The sequence below is a fragment of the Tympanuchus pallidicinctus genome, unplaced genomic scaffold, assembly GCF_026119805.1.
Source record: "Tympanuchus pallidicinctus isolate F22 unplaced genomic scaffold, pur_lepc_1.0 scaffold19, whole genome shotgun sequence".
NCBI classification, from domain to species: domain Eukaryota; kingdom Metazoa; phylum Chordata; class Aves; order Galliformes; family Phasianidae; genus Tympanuchus; species Tympanuchus pallidicinctus.
In genome coordinates, this window is record NW_026294710.1 from 7,063,016 (window position 1) to 7,089,763 (window position 26,748).

The window sequence follows — 26,748 nt, forward strand, 5'->3', positions numbered from 1 at the left end:
GGACCTATGAAGGTTATGCTGCTCCACTCAAAACAAGACTCACTATCAAGGTGAGATGGGGTTACACAGAATCTCATCCAGCTAAATTTGGAATATCTGGAGAGTTCATAGCTTGCCTGCCCATCCTCTTTCAAGAATGAAAAAAAAAACCACAAAAAAACAATAACAATTAAAAAATGAAAAAGTGTTACTATTTCTAAATAGCTTGCTAAAACTTGTGACCTTTGTGTCTTGCTACTGTGCATCTCTGAGAAGTGCCTGTATTTGCCCTCTTCATAGTCTCCCAGAGAGTTGGAGGCAGCAGTGAAAATGCCCCTCAGCTTTCTCTTCACCAGGTTCAATTAACACAGCTGCCTCAGCCTCTCCCTACACACCACATGTTGCAGCCTTGTAACATATCTATGGCCTCTCACTGGGTTTTTTCCATTTTTTTGTCTCTTATGAGGGGGGCTTGCAAAGACAACAATTGTCTGTCCCTGATCTCTCCACAAATCATATCAAATTAAAATGACTACATAAAAAATTTAATACATAAATCACATAATAGGTCAGAACGATATTCAACTTCTGTACAGAAAATGAATATTTTGCTTTCTAGTTGAGCCTAAAGATATAAATACTTATATTTTCTCCAACACAAAAATGAGAGAGCTAGTATCTTTAGATAGTTGAAGTTAGCTTCAAAGAAGCTGGAGATTACCTCTGCAGCAGCTGAATACATCTTGTACAATGTGAGCTTGAGCAGAGTAAATTAATCCCAGCTTCTTGTGCCTGTGAGTATTCTCCCTAAGGCCACTATGCTCTAAGTGACTGCTACATCAACATCTTAGTCTCTAGAGAGATAGTTTTCCTCAAAAGGACCCTTGCAAGCAAAAGTGTCCCACACCTGCAATTCCTCTCTCACACATTTCCACATAGGAACTATCTCTATCAGTCAAGAATCAGACCCACTTCGGACAAAGCTCATTTTCAGCTGCTCAGCAAACAGGTTAGGGCTATCACAGGCACAAAGCGGGAAAAATAATCAAAGGGAACAGTAAACAGTGAGTGGCCACCTTGTTTATTCAGAGTGCTGCAGTTTATTGATGTTACATGCCATCTCAAGTTTTGCTGATCTTAGATGTTAGATGCTTTCTCTCACATCCAGGCTTATTTGAAAGGGAGCTTTCTCTTACTGCCCAGGGAAGCTTTCAACAGCCACAAGAACGCCATGAAGATAATAACCTTAAAGCAATCAGAGTCTGAGTGAAAACTGTTCTTGCCTTTTGGACAAGACTAGGTAGAATTTGTTCACCTCTATAGGGACAAGGTAATTGAGGAACCAAGTATGCAAGTGCACCTGTTAATAGAGAAAGATATTTGCTGGCAACTCATTTTAAACACACCAGAGTTCAATATTTTATTTTCTGTAACTGCCAGCCTTTGAGAAAAATCAGGTGAACATCTCCTTGCTTTGGCGGCCTGGAAGAAATCTACATTGTGAGAAGGTCAGGCTCCCTCATAATCAGCATTCAGTGTCTAGCCCCAACACTAACACCAATTAAAAACCACTCAATAGAAGCATGACTATAACAATTTGTAATGGAGAGCAATCTCATCACTAAACAGCATTGCTGAATTTATCTGGAGTGCTCCTACAAGGGAGAGTGCTTTGGTAATGACATCCTGAGAATCTAGAATGAACTGTACCTTTTTGTTGGTATTTTTTGAAGAAGTAAATGGCACTTAAGTTATCATCTGTGGCAGATTTCTCCACCTACAAACAAAACCAACTCAAGTATTTTTTTAAATTAATTGTTTAATTTAATTAGAAGACCCACAAACACAACTAAGTAAACTGCCACTGCAACTATGAAACCTGTTCCAGTATTGATTCAGCTGGCACAACCTTCCTCCATAAAACTCTTTTCAGAGTCCCAGCATCAGGGTGGTCTGCTCTCCCCAGCTGCTGTGGGAGATGCCAAATTCCTGTCCTTACCTCTCTCCCCCAGAGCTTGCTTTTAATGAAGTGGACATAGAAGAAGCTTTAACTGGTCCAGCTGAGTACATACATACATACAAGTGCAGCTAGACTTACAACTTTTCCCTTACATAGAACCACACTGTTGTTTCATGAAGTCACTGCCCGTTGTGATGTAGTTGCAGCAGGAAGAATTCATCTGCTGAAGAAATATACAGTGCCAAGCGAGATGCTCCCCTCTCTCAAAGAAAAAGATGGGACCAGATAAAAGCCCATTGTTTCCTGGCCGTGGCTGGTGGGCCGAACCATGGTGGCCAGATTTGTAACTTTCCACTTTCATTTTCTAAACAGTGCCAGTGCAGACAGTGATGTACTTGACCACACCTGAAAGTTTCAAATTATTTTTGCATTTTCCTGCAGTTTTACCACTTCAGGAATAGACTTTCAGCTGCCTGTGTGAGCTTAAGAACACATTTAGGGACCTAAGTTCAGGATAGAGTTTGAAAAACATCCAGTGAAATAAAGATCACTGACATTTGATTCTTCTTCTAATGTACTTTTATAAATTATTTTTGAAGTATCCACTTATGTGCATCTATAAAGAAAATGAGATTGCTACAGGAAAAATAAATGACTGGCGACCTTCCCATTGAAAAGGGACTTACTAAAACTATAAAGATGATGTTAAATCTGAAGTAATGACTTTACAAATGTAGTCCTTTTCATACTTCATTGTCAAGCATGCATACCTTTCTTTCTTTAACACAAAATGCAACAAAATACCTCACAAGGCCTTTAAACTCTTTTGTCTTTGCTGCAGGTTTATCTGCTTTAGGGAAGAAAAAAATAGGTGGTGCATTATTTTCAACAGTGGCAGGAAGTGGGTTTTTAACAGAATCAGCTTAAAAAATTCCAGCTGTGTTCACAGTGAAGCCATCAAAAAGTTTAAGCCCAGGATCAGTTCTCCATGCCAACTAAATCCTTTTCAGGCATCAAAAAGTAAATTTTTGAAAAAATGCCAGGCCTCTCCTTGAAAATCTTAATTGGTTGATATTAAAAAAATGGAAAGTGTTATTCTGAAGATCTAAGTGTTTACGTTTTTGTGTACTAGTGTGATCCTGTGGCTTGTAAGAACACTCAACATTTTAACACAGAGACTGTCTCACCAAACTGCAATGGCAAGTATGCAGGCTGGTTATTTTAGAAGTGGAAATTCTAAACAGTAGAAAACTGAATGTGCTATGAACTATCCCGTGCCTCTGAAATGCACCAGAAAAGTCAAAATGTGACCAGTGATTCCAAAGAAAACATGTTTCATTCCTGAGTAGCTGGGGCTCAGTAGAGGACAAGGAAATTACAATCTTCTCTTCTGAGATCAATAGTCGTTTTCAAGGAATTTCTGTCACTTTTAGGTTCACACGAATGTTTGGGATAAAAACCAGAAAACATCATATGCACTGAGATGTGTATGTGTGGTGCTTTGAATACACATACCTTTTTTTGAATTAAAGACAAACTACTTCAGGATTATGAATACATCTATCCCACTGCTTTTCCCTCTATTTTCTGTTGTGCTATTAATCATCATGCACATATAGACCATGAAATCTATCTTCTACTGTCATTCAAAACTTTGCCTTCTTGGTCTGTTATGTGAGAAGGAAAGAAAATGAACTGCAGTCATACACTTGCCCCACTGATTTCCTTTGTCCCTGTAAATCTAACACTGCAGCACCTTTAAGCTAGGTGGCTGAGATGTATAACCTGATTTACCCAGATGTTGAAAGAGAAAAAATATGTGCCTAAATGAATTGATTCTCTGCTGACATAAATTGATTTATTCTGCATAACTTGAAGTTTTTTAAAAGCAAACAAATTTTTTTAGTAGGTAGGTAAGGTAAAGGTAAATGATATTAGATATATTGAGGATATTATTTAGAAGGTAAAGGGAAATGATATTTAAAAAAAAAAAAAAACAACAAACTAAGAAACAAGCACAGCTGATCAGTAATTTTTTTCACATTATAAGGAAGATAGCTGAAAGTTTTAATATGTCACACATTTACTGTGTGACTGAAGATAATTCCTTTTTCTTCATCTCACTATACCAATCTGACCCTTTTAATGGCTGAAAATGATGCCTTTAATTAAAGAATTTGGCTTCAGATTCCTTTCAACATTTTTTCTTTTTTCTTTAAGTAATTGCCAAGAGATGTTTTGTTTTTCCATTAAGCAACTTGGCAACCCAGTGTGACTGTGATGTCTCCTCATTCATAATCTAAAAGATAATTTAGGTGAAGCAATCATTTATCCCAGAGTAGTAAGCAAGATTAAGCAGACAGTTCAAAAGTTTGGGTATTCACTTCAAACTGTTTCTACATGCTGCATTTCCAAAAAATGTATTTGCACTTGAAATTTGAACTAAAAGTAAAATCTTCTCATAAAAACGGTATGTTTTTATGAAGTATCTACTTACAGCCCCCAAGTGATGATAATAACAATAAAACCTTCTTCCTTCCTCAAGCTAACTGATATCATTAAAAATGCTATATCACACTTCAGAAGAGCAAGGAAGTATTACATATTCTAGGAAGTGGCCAAATTTTATTTTTGAGAGGATTAAGACCTTAGCCCCAAAGGATTCTCATAGAGCTACCTCTCATCTCATGGTGATTTGATGGTATACAAGAGCTGTGCAGTGCTGAAATGCTGTTTCAGAGATTTTTTCTGTCAAGCTGGTTGAATGGAGAAGGGGTAGAGGTTAGAAGAATACTTATTTCAAATAACGATGTCATACTCTGGATTGCAATTTCTTGTAGTTGAAACATAATGGTAGCTGGACAGCTTTTCAAAATGTTGTTTTTTGATTTTTATTGCTGTCTTGGAACATATAATTATTTTAAGGTCTTAAAATATTTATACTGTATTTCTGAAAATAATCCAGTATAATATGGGGTATTAAGTGTGGAGGAACATTCATAAAATACACTTTTGCATATATAATTTGTTGTATAAGAGAAGCAGTTGGGAATATCCCATATATTAGCTATTTCCCAAATGGCAAGGAAACGTGACCTCCACCAATCTTACCCACAAAAGGAAAAAAAGATTATTTTATAAAGGAGAAAAAGTTACTCATATGTTTACAAGAATAAGGAGAAAAATAGATTTATTGGAAGGGCATGATGGTCCTATCACCAGAAAAAGGGTGGTTTCATGGCAGAGGCAGAGCTATCACTCCTTATCTCCAGTCTTATCTTCAGCATATTAACAAACAGGATTTCTGCTTTCCAAAGAATTCATGTCAGTGATGAATGAAATCGTGATGCAAATGCAAAGCATTTTCTCATACTCTCACTGTACCAATTCTGAAAAGAACAAGGATGGATGTACAAAGGGAAGGGAGGGAGAATTAACAGTGCAAGCCCTTCATTAATCACTATCTTCCATTTCATTACAGGAAAGACACATCTTTATTTGCACACAGTGAGGTGTCAGAACTTCTGACTTCTGCAGGTAATGAAGTATTTTTCACACCTCAGGTGCATCCCTGAGGCCCCTACTCTGTAATTAGATGAAGAGGGGGAAACACAGAACCTTCCTTTAACCTAGTGCTTGCTGCAGCTACAACCATCTGAATGTAAGATGAGATTGCACACTGAAGTGGAAAATTGTCATTATCAAAAGCCTTTCCCCCAAGAAAGAGTGCCTAGTCTTCTTATTGAGGAGTGTAACGGAAAAGGTGGTACCAAAAGGAACAAAATACACATGTTGAGGGAACAGCCAGTTCAAGTGGCAGGATAAAGTCTTGGTTTATGTATTTATTCATGCCAGCATCTCAGTCAATGCACTTCAATAAAATGAGTAATTGTTGTGAGTCACATCACTAATTATATCTGATACACAAAAAGGCTTATGCAACAACACATATCAAAGAGCACTGTGAACTCATCCAGTGCGGAAACAGCTCACAGAGAAGCTCTTATAACTGATAATAATTCTGAAAAAAGATAGGCTATTAGAAATGTCTATGACATTTTCCCCTCTCATTGCATTTTTTTAAAACATAAAAGATGCGTTGTATAATAATGGCAATAAGTCTATGTAGAGACTTAAGCATTTGCTTGAGACACAAAACACGAGGAAGAAATGTAACAAGAGGACAGTGGAATTGTCCAGGGTAACTATTTCTTCTGCAAAAAGTAGAGACAGCTAATGCACTGAATCTGTAAAAAATGCTCTAAGAAAGTTATGATTTTTCTACACTAAGAAGTCAAATAGTGATGGATCAGATGCAGGTCAAATTGAATGAGTTGGGAAAAAGAAAGAGATTAAAGGGAGTAAATTAGTTCTTAGACATAGCATGCAAGGAACAGTCATGTCTTCTCAGACTTCACAAAGTTTAGATGACTAGTTCATCCAAGAATAGATTACATTAATAAACTTTTCCCTTAAACCTGGGGCCTGATTATTAATTACTAGAAGACTGTGTTCTAATTTATGTTGTCCTATGAGGGTACTTTTAGAGACTATAATCAACAAAACAAATATTGCCTATAATTTCACCTTTATTACATGAGTTTTCACAGCTGAAGTCCAGCATATACAATCTAACACAGGATACAGTACCAATAGAATACATTTTCTTCCCACATTATTTCTTGTTGATTTGTAACAGTAAAAGAATCTATATACAGAAAAAAACAAAGACCTAAAAGCTACCTTCAGACTGTAATTTGTAAATTACTTGTCTTTCGTAACTCAAAGATTTAGTTGTCAGTTATACCCAGTGTAACAATACTCACTGCTAAAGAGAAGATTTTTAGTTGACAATATTCAACAATAAGTTAAATTTCTAGATCTCCAGTGTGAAAACCAGTGTTAAACAAGTGAATTGAATTTTCACGTTTAGTGCTCAGCTCTTTGTAAATCAGCATTATTTGAGATCTATTAAGCTGTGAAAGCCACAAATTTCTGAGAAAATATCACCCAGAATTTGCTAAATATTAGCCACTAAAAATACAGTCAAGATATTTCTAGGTAAGTTCTGGGGGAAAAAAAAAAAAAAAAAAAAAAAAATAATCAAAAAATAAAACAATGTTTTGTTTTTTTTTTTCTCCTCTCTTTAAAAGAGAAACAAACAACTCCTTTACTTCATTTTGCAAGTAGCTTTTATTCCACAGACACCATCAAATATTCAATCAACTGTTTAAGCAAAAACCATTGCCTGCTAGAATGTCATCAGCACAAAGTCCACCAAATAATAAATGAACTTTTTATTAACTGTGGTAACATTAACATTACAATGAGGGATTGTTTAGAAACAAGTTGTACTGCTGTTGCTCAAGAGCTCAAAGAAAACGGTTCTCAGTTCCTTTATTTCTCCTTGAGGGTAACCACAGGGGTTGCATTAAATCTTTTTAAATATGTTGACAGTTGAATGTGTGCTGCTGTTGCTCTGGTGACATTTTATGCTTTTTAATTGTCATTAATGAAGCTGACTGATACTTTTTTAAAAGTGCTATACGTGTTCTAGTAATTTTAAGACAAAAAGAGAAACAAAACAGTCTGCAAATTAGCCTTGATCCACTTCTCTTATGGAATTTTCATGGCAAACAATGGGAGAATCTGCATGGGAAATATCAGCTTGGCCAGACACTTTAGGTAGGAATGCATGAAATGTTCCCAGTAAACTGTGAAATTATCACTTGATTTTGTGTCTGTATAAATTCGAAGTTCAAATATGGGCTTGAATATATTTTCAAAAATAAGTAGTGGAAATACTTTGACAGATTCAGAACCTGATGTTAAAGCAGCACAACCCAGCTCACACTGGGCTTTTAGTAAGTTTGAAAATGTAAATGTGAGCTGAAACAAAAAAGTTTGAAACTACTCTGACATCTCATAACTCTGCTGTTATTATGATAATGCTCCCATTAGCCTTGAGAAAGGCTTGCCACTATAGAGACTAAGAGATATAGCTCCCTGTTATCTGTTCAGAAACATGTAGTAACAAGGAGAAACATATGTAATTGGAGAAATAGAGGTATGTTGCTTGATAGTTCATAAAGAGATAAGTCATTTGCTATAAGGAGAAAGACTATGTTTTTTAAAATTATGATGGGTTATTTAACCAGATTGGGAAGATCTACTATGAGGCAAGAAGCTAGAAGTAGGAGAAGGAATGGTGTAGGGACATTTGTTGAGTCCCTCCCTATCCCAGGTTCCCCAGCTCCCACATGCTCAACGTAACACAACAAACAATTCCAACATTATTGCAGCTGCTGCACCACAGACTTCACATCTTTGCAATTTAAGAACCAGAAAAAGCTGGAGCCACCTTTCTTCAGCTGAAGCAGCTCTTCAGATGTAGCACAAAATTGATGACCTGAGCCATTACTGTTAAACAGGCCAATTAAGTTATGATAAATCACTCCAAGCAAATTGAGAATCCCGTCACCCGATTCTCTATAGGTCTGGTGCTGGATGTAACTGCATATACCTATGGTAAGCATGCAGTTCAGCTCCAAGACGACGTTTTCTTTTATGTGAGTGAATGGCTATGCACAGTGCAAACAGAAATCAGGCCTGGGAGCTCTGCATGACACAGGAATTTTCAAGACACTCAGAGTGCAGACAGCAATAAGTAACACACTCATGTCAGACTCACATTTAACGACCTCAGCTAAGTCATGAACTACATTTTAATTAGACAAGAGGCCATGCTTTTGATTTCAAAAATAGAAATTAGGGTTGCAGTCCTTCACCCATTGAAGTTAATTGCAAAATCCCTATTATCAGGCTCTTGAGGTATTACCCAGGCTTACTTTTTAATTACAGTTGATTCTTAATGAAGTAGATGGTAAAGAGAAAAACAGTCCATGATTCAAACGATTCACATTTTTATCTTTCTTGGTGAACAACAGAATAGGTCAAGATGCTTGCTGGATTTTCCCATGAGAAATGCCATGATGTGAATAAGCTCAATTGACTTGATGCTGAAGGAGCAGGTTAGCTTTGAAAAGCGTCACTCATTTTCTCCTCCTGTACACATTCTATCTCCAAAACATAAGCATTGTAATTACTGACACCAAGCCAAATCCAATTCAGAACTTGAAAAATATCATGTAAGTATCTTAAGCTTGAATGACTTGTCTTTATTGTCTAATGTCATTTAAAACATAAGGAGCCCTAATTATAGTTCTATTTCCAAATGATGCACTTTACAAGAGTGACAATTCTCCATAAAAACCTGACAACTTCTCAGGACATGGAGACAGCCAATAACTTGATATTTCTATGTGATTTAGAAAAAATAAACTAGGAAACAGCTTATACAGAAAAATTATGTTATCACATTTAGAGAAACAATACATTTTACCTTTTTCCTCTTATTTTACTATCTCTGTAAATAAAGATTTATAGAACAGCAGCTAGTACTACTGGTAGGACCATTATCTTGTTGTACACAAGAACCTGCAAACTCTCATTTCACATAAAAAAATTTCTTCTTTACCATCTGGAAATCAGGCTTAAAAATAAACTCACTGTTTTCATCCTGTATGAAAAGATCAGTCATATTTCAGACATTACTTGACATATTATAAAATGCCTGTGTAATTTCTTCTACGTCTTTAACAGATCCCTTTTAAAAAATAGAAGATTATATATATATATATATATATATATATATATATACACACACACACTATATACATATACATACACACACACACTTCAGTAAAAAGTCTAAATTCTGATATAAGTATTAGGGAAATTTAAATGTCCATTTAAAGAAAATCGGAAAGTATCACTATGTTTAGTTAATACTTTCTACTTTCACTGAAAAAGATTCTCAGTTCTACTCATGCCAAGCACTGCTTTAAAAAAACAAGGCCATGGAACAAACCATGCAACTCGTGTATGAGATACTGTAGGATTAATCTGTAATCAATGCACCTCTCTGTGACACAGAACTCACACAGCTCCTTTCAGAGGAAGAACAAACAACCTCCTTTCAAACTCAGGTTTCAATTTACCTGGTCATTATTTTTTTCTTGAATCCCTAAACTTTTCTTCCTCCCCTCTACTACATGTAGCACTGTGTTTCAGGATGAAACACCAGTCTCTCTAAGTCCAGGCTAAACCCACTTTCTCCTCATTACAATTATTTCACAGGACTAAATGGGAAAAACCTGAGTGCTTCCTACCTCCAACAGGAGATCAGGAGAAACCTGGATTATTGTCAAGGCTACTGTGGACAGAATATGCAACTGTGAACCAGCCTACTTCATATAACTGTGACAAGCCTGCAAGTGCAGCACATAATTGTGTCCACATTTGCTTCTGGATTGATTTGTGTAGAATCAGTATCATTTACATTTAATCACCTTTACTTTCACAAGGAAAGGAAATTCCCACCTGCTTCTTCATTTGGCAGCACCCTCTCGGAACATCAGTTTTACCACTGTTGTGACTGGAACCGTGCCTATAAGCACCTACTGAGCTCAAACACTTAGAGCCCTACACTTACATAGACTGAACAACCGTAAGGCATTCTAGTTTGCAAAAGGTCCAACTTGGCAGGCCTCATTCCAATACCTCTCTGACCCAAGAGTACATAGTTATAACCATTGCTGTGAACAGCAATTTGAACTACTTCCTAACTACAGCAATTGTCAAAATGGTACTTCAAAGATTGATCAGAGCATGCAAACTATACCCATGGCAAGGCATGGCAGCTGCAGGACAGCCTCATGCTCACAAACCATACAGATCATCCTAGTAGAACCTATCAGTGCAGGGAGCATTGAGCCATCATGCCTCAGAGACAATCCCAGAACATGGAAAGGGTTGAAGAAAGCAAAATTCTGCTCAAATTTAACAGAAGCCCAAAGGACACACACATTCTTGAGTGGTGGCTAGGTACCACACCATGGCTAAAATCAGCATTTAAAGGTGGGCTTAATGCTAGAAGAATAAGCTACCTTGCTATTAAAGTATTATTAAAGTAATCAGATTAATAATGTGCTGTTCACCACTTCAGAAGTAAATACACATTTCTCAATTATTCCAATTACTTGTGTACAGAATGCAGAATTCCATGATTTGAAATCTAAGTACATCCAACGTATATTATCAAGTGCACAAAAATCTCTGTGTTGCCAAAGACTGTCACTTTCTTACCAATTCCAGTTGACTTTGGACTAAACCCATAAAACCAAAATATTAGTAACTGAAAACTATGTATCTATGATGCTCTCTCTATGATGCATCTCTCCAAGAATTGTGATGCTATCTTGGTCGACCTTCAAGCAGCATCATTTTTAGAGTTACATGTTCAGCTGGGTACCAAGTGAAAGTAACTAAACTTTTTAATGATTTCTATTACATGTGATGTAGCTCACATACATTTTCTATTAAAAAAAAAAAAAAAAGAAAGAAAAGAAAAGAAAAAAAGATAAGAAATCTTTAGTTGTTCGTAAGACATAATAACTTCTAATAAAGGAAAGGGATTATTATTTCAAATAAAGAAAAGGGATATATGCATAAGGAGCACTGAACTTCAGGAGAGAATCAAATTTAGATTGACAAGTACCTCAACAACACAAACCAAAAATAGCTAATTGTGGGCACAGACTAAATACACAATTACTACTTAGTTATTTAATTGAAGGTGAAGATGAAAATGATGATCACAACATAAGAATATTTTTCTTTTTTCTTACCATTGAATGTTAAAAACACCCTTGCTTGAGGCTGGGAAGATCCTTTTACACTGCTAAAGTAAATAAATATCCCAATCACCACGCGCAGTACAAGAAATGCCATCTCTTCAGATTTGCAACTTAATATCCAAGAAATGAAACCTGAAAGAAAGAAAACTGGCATTACATGTTTTTACATAGTTTTGTGGAGCACAGTCAGCACTAAAGAACAATCTGTGCTAAAATGCTCTCCCATCTGATGCCATAATATACGATAACATGAAGGAGGTAGAGCACTTCTGTTTTTTCTTTATAGATCTGAAAATGGTATTCTCCAGCTGTGCTCTGTGCTGGCACAATAAGAGCTCTCTGCTGTTAGAACGAACCTGCAGAGCCCTAGTTTTGGCTACAGAAGACTACAGCATTAGATTCAGATTATTTAAATAAAGACAATTCCACCTGCTGGAAAAATAATTATACTAAATGTCAAGGCAGAGCAAAGCAAGGACAGGAGATAAAGTTTCATGAATAAAAAGCTGGCTGATATTTTTAGACCTCTTGCCTTAGTTAACATCATATTTGATTTTTTTTTTTTTTTTTTTTTTTTTTTTTTTTTTTTTTTTTTAACATTTGAAATCAAAGGCATTTGGAAATGAGTTTTGAGTTTGAGTTGAGTGCTCTAATAGCCCTCTATATCCTCTTCTAAGATGAAATCCTGAATGTGTACGTCACTAATCTCAAAAGCACTGAAACCAAAAGTATTTCAACATGCTTTAAACTATTAATCAACATTTGCTTTTTGGTCTAGCTCCTTTTGGGACACTTAGTTTCTCTCTTAGACCTTTACAGAGCACTAAAATTGCCCTGAGTTGGACAGTGTGTAAACACTTGATACTTGGGCTACTCCTCCTATACATCTGCTGAATCTACATTCATTTTATAGGGGGAAGCTGTTGAGAATACTGAGCTCTTCAGAGAAAAGAAAACATTCCAAAACAAATCTGCAACCATTTCACAGGTCAGGAAGACTCGCAATGGGCATAGCTCACTGGAATCAGTGTCACTTTCCTACCAATTCCAGTTGACTTTGGACTAAACCCATAAAACCCAAATATTAGTAACTGAATACTATGTATCTATGATGTTCCTAAACTGCATCTCTCCAAAAATTGTGATGTTCAGATTTTGTTTTACTTCTGAGAACTTTGATCATGGTGTCCATGATTTTCTTCAGCTCAGCCTGGTCTTTATATGTATATATAATATTATATTATGTATATTATATTATAAATATATATATATTACATATAATTTTTTATTTTTTTATTTATTATTATTATTATTATTATTATTTGCATTAACAGCCTTTCTACTGGACACTATCTACTGGCTGATCAAGTGTTATATTTAGTTCTATAGCAAATGGCACCACCTTGAAAAGCACAACTCCAAAGGCCAGAAGATACCTTTGAAATCTACATATTTCTTTAATGAAGAGTGTTGCTGCCTGTGCAACCACTTTACACTTCTTTACCTCAGCTCTAGCACTGCAGTCCCTCCAGTGGAAGACAATATTTCTACATCTTTGTTCACTGAGTCTCTTCTGTGATTCAAACCTTTTCTAAAAGAACTGGCTGTAACCATCCCATCTTTGCAGGAACCATCTGTCAGACAGGAACGACTTTAGGTCAGCACCAGTTCAGGCTGAATCCACATCACCAAGAGGTAAAAGCTCCATCTCAATTACCAGCTCTGTCATTCCCTATCCATGCACTGTAATTCATTTTTAAAGGCTTCTCTCTGCATTAGACTTTCACAGTAAGTTGGTGTGGAATGAAGAGAGCATACAGGAGGGAACAACTCTGTAGCCCATACTGTACCCTGCCCTGCCCAGTTAGCTCTAGAGTACTGAGACATGCATTCAGACCAAGTAATGCTACCACTCTGCTAATTGACACAAACACTGGTGTCAGAAATTTTCCAGATACAGATCTGGTCTACAGAAGAAACATATTCATCATGGCCCACTTCCAAATTATTTCTAAAGGTCTGTTAACTAATAAAATGATAGCTGAAGACTTTTGCCAAGAATAATTCTTAAACAAGCTGCATGAACTCCAACATTAATGCTGCTTTGTGGGCTTTAAATTCAAAATCTTGCAACCAGCTCATGGGATATCCTTTAAGTTAGCCCTCTTCTAATAGAGAGAGGCCATTAAATCCTGATAAGATTGCTTTGTCAGGCCAAAACAAATAGCCAATCACACTGAACATGTGATTTAAGAGATGCAGTGGGATTAGTATTTTACAGTAGTAGCACTTTGCTTTCTTTGCAATAGAGATGAAAAGTCAGAGGAACAAGCATATGACTTTCTGTCTTCTCTTAAATGATACTGTAAGAAATAATACTAATAAAAAATAAACCTTTCAGCACTCTTTCCTTCCCACTCTCATACCTCCTGCCAACTCCAGCGCAATCAGCTACAGGACTGAAACATTACTACATTTCATTGCTCAAATCACACATCTTCACTGTTCACACAGAAGTGACAGGCAAATGTAAGATCGAGGCTGTAAGCAGCATGGTTCCTACCCAGCTGTTAGACACATAAATAATAAATGCATACAGTGCCACAGAGGTATCTCAGGGTGTCTGACATGTCAGTAACCTAATGGCAGTAAGGTACATTTCAGAGATTTACACATCTAGTAACTGAGCACAAACTCATAGCAGGTTTGAAGCCTATTTGGGCTTATATCCCAGCTCTGAATTTATCTCAGTAAGTCATGATACTATATTCAGCACATCCCATGCACATGACCTGCGCTGACAACACACAGACCTCAAATCTTTTCAAGACCTCTTAAATAATCTTTTTGGACAAACAAAAAGCAAAAAGCAACTCCATTTCTGTCCATGTCTGCTCTTAGACCTTACTCAAGCTGTAAACAAACCAGCAAACTGCTACTGAAGTGCTGAAGCTTTCCTGTCACAGAGGTTGCTTCCAGCATACAGTTTTGCTTTGGAAAGTATTATGCAGCCCTGCCATAAGTGCTGTGCAGGTGTCATCTGCTGCAGCCTCACTCTTAACCTGACATCCCACAAGGAAAACCACTCACCAGAAGAAAAGAAAGAAAGGAAAAAAAAGGAAAACCTCAAATCCAGACTATGCTAATCCAGAAAATATTACTTAAAGTATCTGCGAACGGCAGGGAAACTCAAATATCAAACACATTTCACATTTATTACAGCAGAGAAAGAGAACTTCCAATCATGCTTACCAGCTATTGAAGGAACCAGTAATACAGATTTCTATCTGGTTTCTATCAGTTTATGAGCTCCACTCCTGTTACCAGAACGTTTTAATTCCAAACCTAGCTCATGGTGAGGAGGAGAAATAGAATAAAATAAAATAAAAACAAACCATAAAGAAAAGTCTCTCTTCCTCGTGGTAGCAAAGGTACTCCCAATTCCTTTGTAAAATAATCCTAAGGCACCGGGAGCGCTTCTCCCCAGCCCTCAATGAAGCACCTAGAAGTGAATGGAAAGTGGCCGCGCGGCGACGGTGAAGGCTCCGGTTTCCAGTTACAGCGCTGCCCGGCCCTCGCCGCCGCGCTGAGAGGCAAGGCACGGCGGTGCATCATTAGCTGAGCAAATAGGGGCTGGAGCTCATAAATAATGCCGAGGCCACACCCCGCGGAACGCGGAGCCGCCGGCCCGCCCCAAGCTCCGCTCGGCAGCACAGAGTAGGCGCGCAGCCTGATCGCTCGGGGGGGTTCCCGACGCAATAAAAGCCTTTTGAGGGAGCAGCACCCGGCTCGTCCCAGGAGAAAGGCGGCAGCAGGTTGCTCTCCAGTTTCTCCGCCGGCTCGCACCCGCGTATGTCGCGCAGCCGTGGAGCTCGCTGGGAAGAAACTCGCTGAGAAAGTTTCCTCCCCTCGGTGCTGCGGGCCGAACAGGAGCTGCCGCTGTGCCCCGACGGCAGCGCTGCGGGCTCCGTGCCGGAGGAGAGCGGCCCCGGGCTGCGAGCGGGACGGTGCGGGGCAGCCTTCGGGGCAGGCCGGTAGATGTCACTGTGAAGAGAGGGAACGAAGCAGGGTTGTGGGGAGGAAGAAACCAGGTCATATCCAGCGCCGGACAGGGAGGTGTCTTTCTCTCTCTCTGTTTTTTTTGGGTTTTTTTTTTTTTTTTTTTTTTTTTTTTCTGAATTATTTCCCCTATTTGGAACTAAGAAAAAACAAACAAACAAACAAACAAGCGAAAAAAACATTCTAGCAGTAGTTAGATTCGTAGCTCAGCCCGCTGATTGTACCAGGAGTTTTCCATTGGCTTTCTGAATCTTTTCCCCAGTTCGGGAGGCAGGGAGCGGCTCGGTTTTGCCTGAGGTCCTGAATGTTACCTCTTGCAGACTTTCTGGTTTTGTTGTTGTTCGGTTATGTATTTATTTATTTATTTCCGTGGGGTTTTTACAGTCAGGGAGCAGACACTTGAACATTTAACCAAGATGTTTTGAAAATGGAAATTGCAGCATCTCTCCAAAAGCCACTAGTATGTTCCAAACAGTTGTATTTGGATTCTGGGCTATTTTATAGCCAAGGCCTGTGGAAAGGTTTTCCTTAATATTTTGGGTTTTTTTTTTTTCTCTTTCTTTTTTGAGTATATTCTGTTTTGGTTTGACATTTGGAATGAATGCTTCTGAATCAAGATTTCCACTTTTGCAAGGGAAAGTGTTCAGTAATCTAGATGAGGGTTGCACTGCTGAATGCTATTGCAGCACTACTTCTGAATACTTATGGAGCCTTGTCCCATTATTGAGGCTTGTCCTACAGGCAGAAATATGTTAACAAGTAAACAAGGACTCAAAGTGAATCAGTGCCCACATTTAAGTTACAGCTTTGTTTCCAGCTGTTACAGTCTAGCCATACTAACTAAAACAGCTAATAATACTAGTGCTTTGTAACCACAGTACGCTGCCCTTACTGAGCAAGTTTAGTCCATGACTTGGATGTCTTTGTAGTCAGTATACAAACCACTTTGTGAAAGCTCACCTACATGTATTGGAGTCACACTATTCAGAAAGTTTCTTCCCCAGGTTTCTGTGCCAGGCAAACATCAGTGTTTTCCTCAACAAGAGACTACTGCATTATGAGACATCATAATCTCAGAACCTGAATGTATGGGATGTTTCTTCCGCTCAAGTGAAGCATCAGATTTACAGCTGATTCTCAAAAAGAATGGAGTTCAGAATTTTGCAAAGCTTTACTCACTTCGTATCACACTTTGAGGACAGACCAGATGATGCCACCAAGTGAACTAAACTCTCCAGATCTCTGTTGTTTTTGTTCTAGTTCTGTTTAATACAGGGAAACCATGACAAAATGCATGGGTATTTGCTGCCACTGAGAGCTGTTAACCTAAACCACCAGTGAGCTTGTTCATTTAATGGCTGGGTGGTGTGAACATGATGCTGTGCACTCTTGAGATGTGGTAATGTCCAAATGCCTCAAAATCTGACAGCAGCAACCTGGCAAGAGGAGAAGTCACTTGTCTGCTTTGGAAAATCCCCACAACTAAGTGCAATTAGAGATCACCACACCAAGCAGCAGGAGTGAATCAGCTAACTCTATATTCTCTCTTGCTGTGGTCTGTGCTGGCTGATTCAGAGGAGAGTGCTCAGAAAACCACAAAGCAAAGATATGAAATAACCTCTCTTTCAGTAGAATTTTTTAGAAGAATTGTAGTAGGTGACAATGCCAGTCAAAGGACAGTGGTACTACAAAATAACCAGCAGTGGAAACCATGGTGATTGTAACCATCCTTCTCAAATATTTGTTTTAACCTTTAAAAAGAAAAAAGTTTGACAGTTCTACTTTTTCTTCTCAAAGTTCAGAAGAAAAATTTTGTAGTTAAGATCACAAACACATGTTCCTAATAAGGCATCCTTAGGAAAAGACAACAAAACACTCAGGCATGAATCAGTGTCAGCATTAGTTCAAGTCACTTGCATTTGTCTGTACTTTGGTATATATGAATACCAGGGAGTCATCTGGCTATCTGCATTTCTTTTTCAAATGTGCTAGCTATATCAGAGATAAAAAGGTAAAATAGAACATTGAAGAAAATTATGGGGATTTCCGACACTCCCTCAAGGACTTTGAATTTTATAAAATAGTGAAAGAACTACAAAGAGACAAACACAAAACTTTAATCTGTGAGATACCATCATACTTGTATATCTGTTAGGCAAATCAAGAGTATGCTAATTTTAAAAACAAAAAGCAAATTGAGACATGAATAAGCATGCCATATTGATTTATTTGTATTTAACGTGCATATGTGCAGGTCAGAGCAAGATAATTAACTTTAAAAAGCAGTTTGAACTTCACAGCTGGGCTGAGTGAAATGGTTAAAGTTTTACTTCAGATGTTTTCTAATAGCATGCATTAGCTTCAAGCAAAACTCATGGAATGGAAATTACTTTTCCAAACCAAGAGGTGGGGTTTCAATATCTACTGGCACGAATAAGCCCTATGAGTGAAATGAAAAGTATGCAAGACACTTGCTTTCCAGGCTGCGTATTTTTCTGGCTAACATGGAGATGAGGACAATTAAGTTCAATTCAGCTTTGTAGCTGATTTTTAATTATTGATATATTCACAAAGCAGGCTGTAGGTTTTGCTTCTTATCCTGATTTGAGTTGCATGTGGGTTTTACAGCTGCATGCAGTTACTCCAGGTGGCATCACATGTGACAGCACAGAGTCATCCCTTGCTCTCAGCTTTGGAATTGGAGCAGTTCTGACCCCACACTGTGATCTAAGCAGACACTCATGGCCAAAACAACCAGATGCTGATTTTGTTCTATCTGTGCATGGTATTTGCTTCTTACCCAAACAAATTATACTAATGGACACAGGCCTAGCTTTAGACCTAAACACTAACTGCAGCCAGAAAGAAGAAAGTCAAGGGCAGATCTGAGTTTTTACTTAAGGTTTTGATTGGGGTTTGACTTTTATGTTTTGTTTTTGTTTGCGTTTTTCTTCCCCACATAGGTTTTACGCTCCTGAAAAAGTGGAAAATTATTGGAGGCAGTAGGAGCACAAGGAGCATAGTTTTAAAAGGTGAGAGCAATGAAGATGGTAGAGGAAGAAGACAGAAATCTCCAAAGACACAGGTTGAATGGTAAAGATGGCCTGGTAGAAAAGAATCAGGTAATTTCTCTGGATCTTCAATAACTGTTCATTAACAAGAGCTTCAATATTCAGTTTCTGCTTTGAACACAAACACAAACTTATTACTCAAGCAAGGTCAGATGCTAACTATTATTCAAAAAAAAATATAGTAAAGACATTAAAGTGACCATCAAATGTGATCCAGTCCTTATTTAAAAATCAGAGGAATTGCATATACTGTGATGTGCATTTTCTAAATGGTAAGAGAAAATGGTATTAAGTTCTTTTTCTTCTGTCTTCATGTATGAGTGTCAAATCCCCTTACAGAAATGCATGGTCATTGGTAATTCAATTAGTTCATCTTTGTTTCTTCCACAGTTACAAGAACTGGAGAAATTGTGAAATGCATCCGTTTATTTTAGGAAAGATATTGGATTTTTGTTTTGAAGGTCTGCTAATATGAATTGTGCTTTATATTTTTATTCATAACAAATCATCCAAAGACTGCAGGAAACATTAAAGATAAAGCTTTTGGTGATACTTCTGAATGATCAGAGATGGCGTGAGGTCTTTGGGCATAATGTGTCCTGACTGGTCAATGGGCTTATTCACATGGGTCAAACAAGGACTGCTCATGAAGAGCAAGGCTTCATCACAAAGGTCAAAGCCTTATAAAACCTCTGGAATGTAACTAATAATACGTTGTCAGACTGAATTCACCAAACAGTTTGCTTTTTACTACTTTGTACTCAATGAAAGTTCTTTAGCAGGAGACAATTTGTCTTTTCATAGCTTAAGAAAAATATGGTACTTACGAACAGGATCAGTGAAGCTGTATTAATGCATCATGTGTCTGGGAAGGGGGCAAACATGCTCTTATTTTGATAAAACTCCAGTTGTCTCCAGGCAGAATGACACAGCTCTGAATAGCTTCCCTGGAAGTCATTGTGCCAGCACTTCACAGTGAGCTCTGTCATAGAATCATAGAATATTTTGAGTTGGAAGGGACCTATTGTGATTTCTTTAAGGTCATCATCAAATAAATACTTCTGTGTCTGTACAAAAGATGTAAGCTGATTCTGGTATGTTACCAGGCCTTCATGGTCCTCCCTCTTCAGTGAGACAACCACATTATTGCTGTTCCTAGGAAAGGCACAGCCTTTTGGTCAGATTTTCCATCTTTTAGCAAGTATGATTAAATGACGTCAGTGATATAACTGGAGCCACTCTGCTTAGACAAAGCTGGATTTTTAGCTTTTAACAAATAAAACAAGTCATCATTATTTGGACTTAATAAGTGAATTAATAAGAATATGCATTAGGAAGACTCGAATGAAAAGGGATGGTCCTCGATGTGCTAAAGATGGCTTCAGGCCAAATAAGCTGTAAATATAAACACAAGTGCATGGATGGTGCAATAATGTGCTTGTTGTCTCTGTGTTGGAAGAACTTGGAATGAAGGTCTTGTGGTACGAGGAGATCTACTAGGCCACAGGGGTAGAAAACAGGAGCTGTAATGGAGAAGTTTTTTATCCAAACAGGAAAATAGAGGTAGGAGGATTAGGGAGAAGAGATTAATGTTGAATAGAGGAGGCCAATGACAACACTGTGGATATCATGGCAGCTTCCAGCATGAGCTGCCACTACCCAGCCTGATGCTTGATTTGTTTCTACATGCTTAAGGGCTCACATCACTTCCTCTCACTTGTTGGAAGGAGGTTTTGGAGAGGTGGCCTTTTTGCCTATGATTCAGCTTTTTCATCGTTTATAGAGTATGTGATTCACTGGTTGGCAAAAAACAAACAAGCAAACAAAAAAAAACACAGACAAAAAAAGACCTTATGGTTTCATTTGTCTTAGGTTTGAAACACAAAATCTGGTTATATAAAGCCTGTCCCAGAAGCCTTATTACAGAAAGCTACCCATCTCCTTTTGGGTCTCAGGTAATATACCAATCCAATCCTATTTCCCACCATGAATTGAAAAGTAATGACTGTACACATTGCAGTCTTTAATTTATTTAGTTCTCAGTAAGTACAGGCTAAGAGGTACCGATGATATTTCTTAGCTAGTTGCTCACTGCATGTTGTTTGGATATGGAAGCTGTTACTTTAAGAGTGTGCAGGGTAGAAGGAGCTCTCTGCAAATGCCTTGTCCTCTGAACACGTTCTTTTGAAAACTGTCCCTGCTACTTTCCTACAGAAGTTTTTTTCATGCAGAAGAGAAGTTAAATAACTTATCTCAAGATGAAAGAAAAGCAAAGTTACTAAAAAAGGACATAACTTAATCTGTGCATACTATACAGAGCATAGTCTGCAACAACCTGAATAATGCACATTCTTCCCTGGAGAAGATTGAGGATCTGTGTGTATGGATCAGAAGACACAGAGTCCCTAGGGACGTTTCTTTCTTTACTCATCAAGCTTCTTTTACATAATAGCCTAGCTGTTACTAAAGTCAGGATCTTTAAGTAGATCTCTGTTCTCAATTTTTCTTAAGTAAGTAGTGGTAATTTTCATGCAAATCCAGAGCTCTCCGTAGGGGAAGAGGTGGAAAAGATCAAGATACCATGGAGTTCAAGTTCTGATTCTTGATCATAGCTGGAAGCATTCCTGCTTCCAGCAAAGTGTTCTTTTCTGTTTCTTAAAAGAATGTCATATTGTTTGCTGTGAATCAAAGTTTGTCCTGGAATCAGCATGGTGCAGTTGACATTGCATTGATGTTTTACCTCTACTGATCATTTTGCTTCATTATATAGATACCTCTGCATACTTCTAAGATCCTAAAAAGGACAGAATGGAAGCTCTTGTCTTTTTCATGTCCGGTGCTGTATACTTGGTCATGTGAACCCTTTTCTCCCTTTGTCACAGGTATTCATTTCCAGATGCTTGTAGTTCACAGGGACAGGAGCTTCTGCTTTCCCCCTCTTCCCCCCCCCCCCCCACTTTCAGTGCAATAGATGTTTTGAAAGTCTCTTCAACAATGCTATTTTAGTATGGTAAGTAATCATATCTCAGTCATCAAATCCTTTCTTGAAAACCAGCCCATTATATTCATTAGAATATGTGGCCTAAAACACACTAACAAACTCTTGGCTTGGATAGTGAAAACCTATGATGTCAGAGGATGTTCAGAGGAGTCTGAAAGAGTGCTGATTCTTCATACTTTTATAGGCCCGAGGCCAATCAAGATATGGGCTAATTTGAAATAACATTAAGTCATCATTTAAAATCAAATTTTATTCTTTAAAAAAGAAGGGCTGAGAAGAATGATAGGTCATAGCATATTATCTACCAATTTATTGGTCATAATAAATTAAGATGTGATTTCTGCCTATTGTTTTATTAATTGTCCACTCAAAGTTACCACAGGCTTTATGGAACTCCTAATGCAGAAGAGATACAGCATCATATAATACAGCATTGTGAATTAAGTCTAAGAATTTTCTAGCGTACTGACATTTCTATTACTTTAATTTTGCTCTTGGCTTCTTATTAAAAGAATCACAATTTAAAGTGAGTCTACATTTAATTTTTTTTTCTCTCAGAATATAAACATTCCATTAAACATTCCATTAAATATTTATCTTTTTTCTGTCTGCCTCTTTCCAGAACATCTGTTAATTGAATCTTTATTTAAATCTATTAGCGGTAGTTTGTTTTAAGTCAAGAAGACAAAAAAAAAAAAAAAAAGTCTGTAGTTTGGATGGCAGGCAGAACACAGTACCTTCTCCAAAATTATAACTTTATATGTTTAATCACTGTAAATCATTCAAATTTAATCAGGAAGAAGAAGAAAAAAAAACAACAACAAAAGAAAAACGTAGGATAGATACAAATGTTTCTTAAGAGCTTTTCTATTTGCTGTTGTTAACATTTAGAATACTAGATAGAAATTTATCTTAATGTACTTCCAAAGAATTGGAAAATTGGAGATAAACTTTTTCAGTAATGTTTCACCACAATGTTGTCTGTTTATTCCTTGGAGTTTCCTTGTATTACAAACACTTCCAGAAATCATTGAAGACCATGTCAACATTAGTTAATATATATGCATAATATATGCATGATATTTATATATATTTTAACTTTGAATTGCAAAGATCACTCATCAGAATATACTGAGTTTCTTATCCTAATTATCCAAAAAAATGCTTTGGTGACTCAAATGTCACAGAGAAAGAAGTACAAATGAAAACAAAAAGCGTGGCTGATTTTGACCTAATATAATGCATAGCATATTTTGCTTTCTCTTTACTTTTTCTTTCCAAGGTAAGTATTTCTTTCTGAATATAAATTCATAATGTAAATTATGTTAGAAATAATACATTGGAAGAAATCTTTAAATTTGCCACAAGAAGGCATTATATATGCACTTAGAACAGAAAATATATCTCAATATAAACACATATTCTAAGAAATGACAATTCTTCACATTCACGTACTAAACAAATAATAAATATGTATACCTCTGTAATTAGAAATACTTTGAGTTACTGAGAGTAGTTTAGTTCCCTGTCTTTGTATTTTCTTTCTGGATAGCCTGAAAATGCAAGGCCAAATAAGAGGGAAAGTACTTCTTTTGCAGTTTAGAAATTACCACAGAAGAAGGCAAAGCCGGAAGCTGGTGGTTTGACCTGTGGATGTGATTGAGAAAGTATGTCTTGGTGGAGCTGATGTGAAGCACTTGTTTATGCACACCTTTAAAATATTATAATGAAAACAGATTTAATGTAAAGGAGAGCATGTATGAGACAGAGGGGATGAATTCTTAAACCTGATCTTCTGAAGTTTTTGAGGAGTGACACAGGCTGAGAGAACAGGAAGAACAGAGAGATGCACTGTATCAAAATGCAGACATTAGAAGCTTTGTGATGGAAAAAATGTTATTGTGACTTCTTGTTATGACTTGTTGGTGAATGGTGGACTGTTTCTCAGGAACATAGAAACTCTTCAGTCTGGAACAACAAAACTTCTAAATAAATAATTGTGCACTACGTAAGGCTTTCAAAGTCCTAAAGAGCTGTTACCATGTTAGCTTCAGTTCTGCATTTCATGAACAGTTTCATGGCCAAACATTTTGGATATCTCAAGCTGTCATTGTCTACGTCTTACCCTGTTATATCAGGTGTTACTAATGTTTCTAAACACAGTATTTGGTTGTTATCCTTTTATGCATTCTTTCAATTCTGAGTTTCTTCAGAATGTCATTTTCTGGCTCAGTACTATTTAACATATTCTAGGGATGTATTTCATTGTCCTGTTTCTGAGAATTATGTAATTTTTCCCATAATGTCTACCTGTAAGTCACTGTCACTGAAAACTGAAGGAAAAATATATTTGGCCAGTAGAATACAAATAGATTTTGAATAAGTTTGGGATATTCTCCAGCTTGTCAGATCTTTTCTCCTATTGAAGTATAACGGAAAAGCACAGAGATCCAATGGTAGCCTGTTATTTGGAGACAGTGGCGGCTGAACACAAGTCCTTTTGTCATGTGTAGTTTTATGAATAATTATTAATTAATATTTACTCAAAAACAAGGTGAAAGATTTAAATTCTTTAGATTTCAACACACTTTTTCATTGCAGGGCTATTGCACTAGGGGTTGAAAATCCATTACGGCAGTTTCACTAAAAAAGTTATTGTTCTGGTAAAGCTAATAAGTCCACTGAATTATGAGCTAATAATTAATTTTCATTACTGCTTGCATGTATTTGTAAGAATTATATAAACTCCCCAAGTCAATGATACCTCATTATCTGTTCTGGAAATCCTGCCATTAGTAACTGAAGTAATGAAAATCAAATCAATCAAATTCTTCATCTGCAGCATCATGTTTTCCACCTTCTTTCTGCCTGAGGAAGAATGCCAAGATTTTTGTTAAATTAATCTGAAAAAACCTGAAATGGTACAGCTGGGATAAATTCCAGTGTACAGTCTGGGTAAGGCATGAGTACTTTTGTCATATTGATTGGGAATAGGCAGCAATCAGAAAGCTCCATGACTGGCAGCTTTCATGAATGCTGCATTTGCTCGACCTGTGGAATTACTTGTACACCCACTTGAATGGATTCAGTTATGTGCCTGAACAATATCACATAATGCTTATTTGCCTTTATAATAATATTATAATTATTAAATATCTACTTGGAGATCTCAAATAATAGATGACAAACTGGAGTGAAAACTTCAGTACGTATAAATACTATCCACTAACAAGAAATTATACTAGAGACTGTGGGGTCTTTGAAATGCTGTAAAGTCTTAAGGATGGCCTGAAAAGCAAGCACTTCTATCCAGAGCACCTAATGCATCTTTATGATTCAGTTGAGTGTGGATGTGTAATGGTGTCTGTACCTACTTGGGAGCAAGAAGCCTTGCTATGCTATGCTATTTTCTCCTCTGTATTAGTAACAGACTTACTCTGTATCTTAACAATAATAGTAAAAAGGCAATGTTTCCCTTCTGTTGTTTTAGTTCTCTGTTTAGCATAAACATTATGTATCTTGGCAACATACATTAGATACAGGTTTCAAGGTTTTTCAGCACTTTGCCAGTAACTTTAAACACAGAACTACTTCATGAAATGCTATTTTAGGCAGTTCATTACAACTGTCTTTGAAAACAAGCAGGGTAGTCAGGTATGAAAGAGCTATTACTTTTCCTCTCTTAGAAGGAAATATCTGTTATCACTTCAGGAGTCATTGGCTTCAATAGGCCAGTGGATACATTTTCCTTTACTCTCTTTTGTGGCATTGCTCTGAAGGAGATCTACAGCCTTCTACAAACTTCAGACTTGTACTCAGGTGTCCCATTCTCCTGTTTCTGCCTTTCTTTAGGACAATAGCTTTATTCAGGTGAGGATTGGTCAAGAAACAAATGAGTTTAAAAGAAAATATTGTCTGCTAACTGCTGTAGGTTTTGTATTTATTTCTTTTTTTAAAAAAAAAGGAATTTTTTTTTGCTATGGTTCTCAAGTTATACTTCAAATTTTTTTCTGTGCCTTTGATCGTTAATTCCCTTGTGTCACAGTTTTACCTCCATTCCTGTGTGCTGTCCCTTCACCTCCTACAGAAAAGGAGACAAGAGAACTCTCTCAGCACATTCTTTCTCTAACTTCTCTATAGGAATAGGAAACTTTTCAGAGGATCTGTTTCTCAGTATTTGGCCTAAGTCTGTATTGCCTTTAGGTAGATCCTTAAAATTAATCCATTGTGACTCTAAGTAGCTCAAAGCAAATACTGAAGAGCTTTATGAAGTTTTCAACAAAGTTCAGTATCATCAGAACATAACTTGTGGTTTTGAAATTGTATGAATCCACCTTGTCTGAAATAGTGTCACACATTTGCCATGTATCTGTGAGGCATTCTTCCAAATCAAAGAAAGGCATGAATTTAGCAACCTAGTTAAATTCGAAAGGGACTACTGACGAGAAAGAACATTTACCAAGAGTGTCTTCCATCATATTGCAAACTCTGAGCATTCAAAGAACAATTCTAATATGCCAGAAAATTCTTTTAAAGTGCAAATGAATATTTCTGAGCCACCTCAAACAGCCTCAGGACTCATTCCTGCTTATTTTCATCCTGGGGTAATGACCAGTTAAAATATTTTTGAATAATGAGAACATTATCAAAAATCAAGTCTATTCAGGAAGATGCATGCAAAGAAAATGGGGCTCAAGTTGTTGAATACATCTTCCATTCTGAATAGTTTGTCATATGCTATTTACATGTTAGAGAGGATGTTGATTTCCTAGTTGATTCTTATTCCCTTTGTAAATATTTAAGTATGTTAATTTTCTTCTCCTGTAGTAGAAACTAATTTTAGACAATGATCTTTTTAAAGCATCTTTGTTAGTGGAGAAGTATTCAGGCCCTAGCTTCTGACTTCTTCACACCTTGTTA

At 37.0% G+C, this 26,748-nt stretch overlaps 1 protein-coding gene and 1 long non-coding RNA gene across 4 annotated transcripts in view; one reads left to right on the top strand and one right to left on the bottom strand.

Moving 5' to 3' along the window:
• SEMA3C (semaphorin 3C) overlaps nucleotides 1-15,290 on the bottom strand; it is a 119,459-nt gene extending 104,169 nt beyond the window's left edge. The window contains exons 1-2 of one of the 3 annotated variants that reach the window (XM_052680873.1): nucleotides 15,093-15,290; nucleotides 11,689-11,829 (exon numbers count right to left, since the gene is read on the bottom strand). In XM_052680873.1, the coding sequence (XP_052536833.1) occupies nucleotides 11,689-11,791 (103 nt within the window). In that variant the 5' untranslated portion in view covers nucleotides 11,792-11,829; nucleotides 15,093-15,290. Of the gene's footprint in view, nucleotides 1-11,688; nucleotides 11,830-13,201; nucleotides 13,325-14,949 lie in introns of those variants that run through there. The other 2 variants (XM_052680874.1, XM_052680875.1) reach the window with 2 other exon arrangements.
• An 824-nt stretch (nucleotides 15,291-16,114) lies between these two features.
• The window catches only part of LOC128079589 (uncharacterized), a 64,670-nt gene continuing 54,036 nt past the window's right edge, over nucleotides 16,115-26,748 (top strand). The window contains exon 1 of the long non-coding RNA XR_008206223.1: nucleotides 16,115-18,788. This is a non-coding gene — a long non-coding RNA (uncharacterized LOC128079589). The remainder of the gene's footprint in view (nucleotides 18,789-26,748) is intronic.